The sequence below is a fragment of the Trematomus bernacchii genome, unplaced genomic scaffold (genome assembly GCF_902827165.1).
Source record: "Trematomus bernacchii unplaced genomic scaffold, fTreBer1.1, whole genome shotgun sequence".
Lineage (NCBI taxonomy): Eukaryota > Metazoa > Chordata > Actinopteri > Perciformes > Nototheniidae > Trematomus > Trematomus bernacchii.
In genome coordinates this window covers 442,219-450,073 of record NW_022987607.1, presented here as the reverse complement: position 1 = coordinate 450,073, position 7,855 = coordinate 442,219, and the positions used below count along the sequence as shown (strand labels likewise).

Below are 7,855 nucleotides of genomic sequence, written 5' to 3'. Positions count from 1 at the left end.
TTCTGGCTTCAGTTATATACAGGAAGTGGACAAAGTAGAACCTGCAAATAAAATGCAATCCAATGACCATAGAAGCATACAATTACGAGGAAAATGTGATGATTGTTAGTTTGAAAAAGAGGCGGCTTTAATGGATTTCATTCATTATTATTTATTTATTTTAAATGCAGTCATTTTTTACCCTATAATAATTGTTTTAGTCATTTAATTGAATAAGACTGAAGAATAAGAAATGTAATCTAAACATATTCATCATTTAAGTGTTGAAAAGTAACCTAAAGGAAGTGGACAAAGTAAAACCTGAACATATCTGTAATTCTACTTTTTGTCACTGTTTTATTCAAATGTATGCTCAAATAAATCCACTTTTTGCCACAGATGTGATGATCATACCGGCCACCAGAGGGCGCTGTTAGACCGCATTTTAAAGCAGGTTATTGTTTTACACCAAGGGATCACGCGCTGTAGGGTGAAGGTAAACCAGTCATCTACAGGAACTGGACAAAGTCAAACCTGGAAATATAATGCAATTACATTCCATTTACTCTCCTACTAATTGTTGCTGTTTTGGGGATTTGCCAACACATTAAATTATATTTCCAGATAATTGAATAAGAAAGAAAAATAAGAAATGTAATCTAAACATATTCATAATTGAAGTGTTGAACATTAAAAGTAATCTACAGGAAGTGTACAAAGTAAAACCTGCAAATATTCTCCTTTTTGTCGCTGTTGTTATTCTAATTTCTGCTAAAATAAATCCACCTTTCGCCACCAGAGGGCGCTGTTACACCATATTTTAAAAACAAGTTATTTTCTCACAAGGAATCACGCGCTGCAGGCTGGATTTGAACAAGTAAAGAAAATAATTTTAATATTTGTCACACACAGGTCATATCACACACCATGTGTCCAGGTGGAGGCCCTTTAAAAAGAGTGTGTTGAGTTAAAGAACAATCAGTGAAAACAGAGATGAGGCACTATTACAGTGACTGGCAGTGCAGTCTTCAGCCATTCAGCCTTTAGCTTTGATGCGCCACAACAACAGGATGGCAGGTAATGCTAACATCGAGAATCCCCCTCCTCATTTAAAGAAACTGGCACAGGTACAGCACTGCTACGTCACTACGATGTGGAAACAGAATCTTTTTTTATCCGGCTAACAGCTACACACAGTCTGGAGAAAAAACAAAAGCAGCGTCTGGATTTTTGGGGGAGTTTCCGATGAGGTTAGCGGCGCTTATCGTACGTCTGTGATGTGTTCCAGTCATAGGACTCTGCAGGAAGACGAAGAAGGAGATCATTAATACACACACACACACACACACACACACACACACACACACACACACACACACACACACACACACACACACACAATATAAATATATAGGTGCACATGAACATGCATTTTTTGCTATATAAGACACAGTACAAATACACACAAGGGCAAACTCAAATTAAAGGGTGAACACTTTTTTAACGTAAGATAACTATTATAAAAGAAAATATCAAAAATAACTGGTGAACATTATAAAAAAAGACAAGTATTTACACCTAATTTAAAAACACTAAATAAACTAAAACATTAAAAAACAGTACTAATATGTTGTTTAAGTATATAGCACAATGTATTATTGTTTTTACTGTGGTAGCGTACTGTTAGTTTCTCATTATTAAAGATTTCAGGTCTTTAGAAAACTACAGTTTCTAGAACTATTAAGAGACGCAGATTTTGTGAAATAAAGAGAAAATACTTTGTTTTTACATCAAAACACGTTCATAATGTTTTAATGTATTTAAGATGTACTCACACTCACGCGCTTCACATTTATTTACTTCTCTATCATCTCAGAGATCAACACGTTAAAATCTCTTCAGCTTGTGTTAACCGCAGCCAAAAACACATCCAGAAAACCATTGACTGATTGATGAAATGCTGACTTATTCCCAGGTTTAGGACTCATTCCTGCACCTCCCTGCTTTCATAAAGACATTTTGAGATATGAGTGTTTAACTTACCCGGCTCCTCTTCACTTCTTTTCCCCATCAGTCCAACGAAAGAGTTGACTTTATGCCCTGAAGAAATATACTCATTAAAAAACTCCTTTGTTTAGTCTCGTAACATAATGACATCACTATATAAGGGGCGGGACATCTCTAAGCTGGTTGACCAATCACGACAGAGCCAATCAGAGCAGACTGGGCTCCGACAGAGGGTGAAAACATGGAGGAGAGGACTCTTTAAAGTAGAGACACTACATACTGCTATACACCTGAACATCAGCAGGAGAGGACTCTTTAAAGTAGAGACACTACATACTGATATACACCTGAACATCAGCAGGAGAGGACTCTTTAAAGTAGAGACACTACATACTGATATAATACACCTGAACATCAGCGGGAGAGGACTCTTTAAAGTAGAGACACTACATACTGATATACACCTGAACATCAGCAGGAGAGGACTCTTTAAAGTAGAGACACTACATACTGATATACACCTGAACATCAGCAGGAGAGGACTCTTTAAAGTAGAGACACTAAGGTTCAAATTGTGTTATCATTTAATTTTAAATTAAGTAATGTACCCTAAATGAGACTGACAGCTGATGGAGCCGCTGTCAATCACAGTAATGGACTGTAATATGATCAGTGTGTGTGTGTGTGTGTGTGGGCGGTGAATTGGATTGTGGGTAATAGTACACTACTGGGAGCCCCGAGGGAATCTCTTACACCACGAACATCAATATTTGCATTAGACTGATGAGCGGTGTGTGTGTGTGTGTGTGTGTGTGTGTGTGTGTGTGTGTGTGTGTGTGTGTGTGTGTGTGTGTGTGTGTGTGTGTGTGTGTGTGTGTGTGTAGCAAACATCCTCCTCGTTATAATCCATAACAGGCGGAAACAATCCAATTGAACCCTCAGATGTCCCGCGGGCATTGAACGCAGCACTCCTCGCTAATGATGAGTGACTTTGAGGAATAAACGACATATTTATATTTGTGTTTATGCCGCTGTGTGTGGGAGACTAATGTGCAAACAACAAACAAAGATAACAGAGACGGAGGAAACAGGAAATCCCTTCCTCCTCTTCTCTGTCTTCCTCCTCTGTATCTCTTCCTGTGTGGCGTTCAAAAGCGAAACCCAATCATCTGCTCGTTAATTAATTACCGGCTGTTTCTCTGACGCGCTCACATAAACACACATATTTAACTCCATCTGTAAATATGGTGGAGGAAACATCAAAGGCTTTTCTGTTTCTGTGCTTTTTAAACCTCTGACACGTTCACAATTGTAACTTTTAGTGACGTGAGTTTGCTGCTTATCGCTCTGATTGTAATCGCTTTGGAAATCTACGGTGGCCGACAAGTTGAAACGTTCTGCAGAAAGGATGCAGATATAAAAACCCAAATGTTCCACATGAAGACACAACTTCAGCAACTTGACAACACGTGCAGCATTTAGAGAACATTCAGCAACTTGAGGAGACATGCGCAGCATTTACTAAAAGCTGCAGAAACCAAACGCTGAAAGGAGATTTTCTCATGCAAAAATGTCAGAGCATCCAGTTTCCAGCGTCTCAAATGTGCTTTTTTTTGTCTTATATCCCATAAAATGTGATATCTTTGAGGTTGGGACTGACCAAACGAGGTATTTAAACTCATCACCTTTGACTCGCAGGAATCAGGACGGACATTTTTCACTATTTCCGGACATTTTATAGATTATAAATCAAGAGAATAATCTTTATTTGTGGCCCTAGAGAGGATTTGATCACTTTAAGGCAAATTAAACACTGAAGGATTGAGAAAAGCACTTGAAAACATCAATTAATCTTTGCCTGAAACATGAAATAAAATCACTTTAGAGATAGTTTTGTTGCTGTTTTTCAGATAAGAATGGATTTAAGACGTGAGTATTTCTAAAATGCTGCACAGGAACATTTCCTCCTGATATTCATACTCACTTTTGCGGGTGATCTGTGCATTTGCTGCGGGGGAAAGAGAATAAAGGTTAGCTCAGGTGTAGTTTGATGAAGAGTTCGATGTATTTTCCAACAGATGAAACCTAAGGTGTTTTTCAGAGCTCTTCGTACCCATGGAGCGTTTCCCCATCAGCCCGATGAACTGATGCGGCCGCGGCTTCCTCGTCATCCTCAGCAGGATCTCTCTGAACGGATCTCTGGACATCCATCCGTCCTGAAGCGGGAGAAACACATCCATACATGCTCAGGAATATTATGGTATGGATCCTGCAGCGAACGGCAGGTTCAAACCCATTTATAAAAGACATTTTGGGGCGAAATGAAGCAATAAATGCAAAAGATACAGGAACTTTTATGTGGTGAGAGTGAGACATTATTAAATAAAAATATATATTTACATGAGAAGTTCAGGAAACATGTGCATAAATCTTAAGACAATCCAATAAAAATACAAAATAAAGAACTTAAATGGTAGCTGTCCCTGAATGCATCTTTATGCAATAACTTCTATGTTAGATAATAGAGTTTGCATCCTCCCACACACCCTCAAAGAATTATACAAAATTGCAAAAAGAAACAGTTGAAAATTGGAAATGAAATACAAAGAAAGTGTTTCTGAATGCATCTTTAAGCAACATGTTCTCTCCCTTATATAAGGTAATAACATGTGCCACCGAAATTGAAAATGAATACAAATAAATGTAAAATAATGCAAAAATCAGGAAACATAAGTTGAAAAACAAAGAAAATATTCATAAATCTGCAAAGAAACGTCCCTAAAATGCATTCCTTCCTATCTCTTATAAAAGGTAATAACGTTTGCCCCCGCCTACACCCCCCCCCCCCCCTCATACACCCCCCCCCTCAGAGTTTAGATCAATATGCATGTTAAACTTTGATTGAGCGTCTCCTTCCGGGCGCGCGAGCATCAGGCGCAGACGGACCCGGTGGAATCTAGGGGTGCTGCTGCAGAGCGTTCAGGTGATTTATGGGCTGTATATTATTATGATGGTCTGTAAAGCAGCTCGGCTCCTTTCCAGATCCCAAAGTCAGAGTCAGACCCTTCAGAGGTGTCCTCAATGCTGCCTGTTCTTATTGGATTTCCTGCTGAAGGCATCGTCTTCACGGGGGTCCTAACGTCTGAGTGTATTCAGTTTCACCTTCAGATAAATAACATCTAAACTGTTCCTGCATCTTAGAAACTGAATCACACTTAAGCGTTTTTTACTTAAGTGTTTTTTGGTACGATGCGTATTTTTCCATTTTATTAGGTATTTATATTTCTCATAATATTTCTTGTGTCATTCAGGACTCGTTCACCTGGGGCAAATCACCTTTAGTCACAGTATACATTCATATTGTTTACACCAGTGTTTCCGTGTAGGATACATTTCCCCCCATTTATATCAGCTGTTTATATATTTTACAGTATTTCTTATATTTGTTATTCCAGATTGAATGTTGTTTTATTTTGTAGTACAGTTATTAGTATATTATTTTTGCTTCAACACTAAGCATTATGCAGCTGTAGCATTTTTTAAATAATTATTATAAAGTGTAGGATGCATATTTCTCCTTCTATGGGATATTCATATTTTTTACATATGTATTGTTGTCTCATTTTGTAGTGCAATTTTATTGTAGGGGGGGGGGGGGGGGGGGGGGTTAACTACTGAATTAGCATTGAATGAATCCTGCCTTTCTTTATAATGACACTTATTTGGGAGATTTGGAAACTAAAGAATCTTCAGAGATGTGGTTTTAAACCCAGAGAGTTACAACTAAAAGGGATTTTTCTTAAAGTCGCAAACGGTCTTGAATTCCTCGGCTATCAGAGTTTGACACAGGCAGTTAAACATAATTAGCTATTACTTATTCATCCTATCCCATCAGGATGAATGGCACATAAAGAGAGCAAAGCAGGAATAACAATCCATCTTAAAACCCCTAAAAGATAATCATCTATTACATTATTCTAGATTGTTTTTAAATGTCCGTATTGCTCATCTTAACATGCAGGTATCAAGGTGTGCAGGAAGACATGGAGCTACTGTATGTTATAATTAATCTGGAGTGAAGCTCGATCAGAAGATAAATAACGATGAACGTTCGAATGTTTTTACAACTTTCTTACAGAAAACGATCAGAAAAAGTCACCTATTTTCGCACCAGAACAGAATCTAAATGAGTGGGTTAGTTTCAGTGGGAATGGAGGTCTGCAGAGTACCTGGATCTGCTTGCTGCTCGTCCAGTAATCAGACTCTTCTTTCGGCTCGGGTTCTTCGCAGAAAACTTGGGCGACGGCGAGAAAAGCCATAAAAACCGGTAACAGCAGAAACTTCATGGCGCTAGAAACTGCTTCTTCTTCTTCTTCTTATCAATAAATATAACTCGCTTTTATATTAAAAAATACTCAAGTTCTTAACAAAAAGCACACAATGCAGTGAGCTGTTTCTGCTTCTTCTTCTTCTTCGCTTCGGAGCTCAACAGTAGTCCATAGCGCGCCGTGCGTAAAGACGCGGTGCCGGAGTCTCCAAAAGCTCTGCAGCACGTTCTTCTTCTTCTTCTTCTTCTTCTGCAGTCTCGTGCGTCCTCCTGTCCAGAGAGCCCTGCACGCGCTCCTTTATAGCAGCCTGATGTCACCACAGTAGTGTGATTACACCCTTCAGTTACAGTTACATTCATCACGAACTGTAAACGATGTGCGTCACTGCCCGAAACACAGGAGACTCATTCTGATTTTCTTTGGGGTTATTTTACTAATTAGTTGGCGTTTAATGTATCCTCCCTCTTTAACACGACACTTGTTTGGAGAAAGGTAAGTATTCTGCAGGAGAACAGACTCATTTATCTCACAGTGGATATGTTTCTAGTTTTAAAAATGCATAATTTAAACCCAAAGAGTTCAAACTAAAACCGTCACTAAAATGTGACAAGGTGCAATTAAGCAGTCTACAGTCAAACATAATTAGGTATTACTTATTAATCAAATACTATTAAAATGAAAGGCACATGAAGAGAGTAAATAATGAGTAAAATGGATCTTAAAACCCCATTCATCACTATCTGTATGATGTGTGGCACGGCACGCTCTCCTTCTTTAGTTTATTTTATTATCGTTAGTATTCAGATTCACTCTGACTCCCGGTGTCATTTAATCACCTGATAATAAATCACATCATAAAACATGAACAGGCCTTATGGAAGATATAAAGAGAGCTGCAGGGATGACGTCTTCCTGTGTTGGACCCAGAAGGCAGCAGAAAATGTCAGAAAATAATATAAGCTATAAAGGAACTACAGCACGGTCACATGACTTCACGTCACCACCGCTAAGCTAAAGGAGGCTAATGTTGGGATATAAAGGAACTACAGCACGGTCACATGACTTCACGTCACCACCGCTAAGCTAAAGGAGGCTAATGTTGGGATATGAAGGAACTACAGCACGGTCACATGACTTCACGTCACCACCGCTAAGCTAAAGGTGGCTAATGTTGGGATATAAAGGAACTACAGCACGGTCACATGACTTCACGTCACCACCGCTAAGCTAAAGGTGGCTAATGTTGGGCTATAAAGGAACTACAGCACGGTCACATGACTTCACGTCACCACCGCTAAGCTAAAGGTGGCTAATGTTGGGCTATAGAGGAACTACAGCACGGTCACATGACTTCACGTCACCACCGCTAAGATAAAGGTGGCTAATGTTGGGCTATAAAGGAACTACAGCACGGTCACATGACTTCACGTCACCACCGCTAAGCTAAAGGAGGCTAATGTTGGGATATGAAGGAACTACAGCACGGTCACATGACTTCACGTCACCACCGCTAAGCTAAAGGTGGCTAATGTTGGGATATA

The 7,855-nt window shown here is 39.1% G+C and overlaps 1 protein-coding gene across 1 annotated transcript; it reads right to left on the bottom strand.

Moving 5' to 3' along the window:
* Nucleotides 1-843: 843 nt before the first annotated feature.
* tac1 (tachykinin precursor 1) lies at nt 844-6,591 on the bottom strand. Its single transcript, XM_034131051.1, has 5 exons — nt 6,216-6,591; nt 4,100-4,202; nt 3,971-3,994; nt 2,023-2,079; nt 844-1,277 (listed from the first exon to the last, which is right to left on the bottom strand). Exons 1-5 carry the CDS (start codon nt 6,330-6,332, stop codon nt 1,231-1,233), a joined length of 348 nt encoding a protein of 115 aa, XP_033986942.1. The 5' UTR covers nt 6,333-6,591; the 3' UTR covers nt 844-1,230.
* Between the last annotated feature and the right edge of the window lie 1,264 nt (nt 6,592-7,855).

Coding starts and splice junctions, on each gene's coding strand:
- tac1 (XM_034131051.1), bottom strand. CDS start 6,332: ATGAAGTTTCTGCTGTTACCGGTTTTTATGGCTTTTCTCGCCGTCGCC. Junction 3,995..4,099: donor GATGGGGAAACGCTCCATGG/GTACGAAGAGCT, acceptor TTTCCCCCGCAG/CAAATGCACAGATCACCCGC. Junction 1,278..2,022: donor AAGAAGTGAAGAGGAGCCGG/GTAAGTTAAACA, acceptor GTCTTCCTGCAG/AGTCCTATGACTGGAACACA.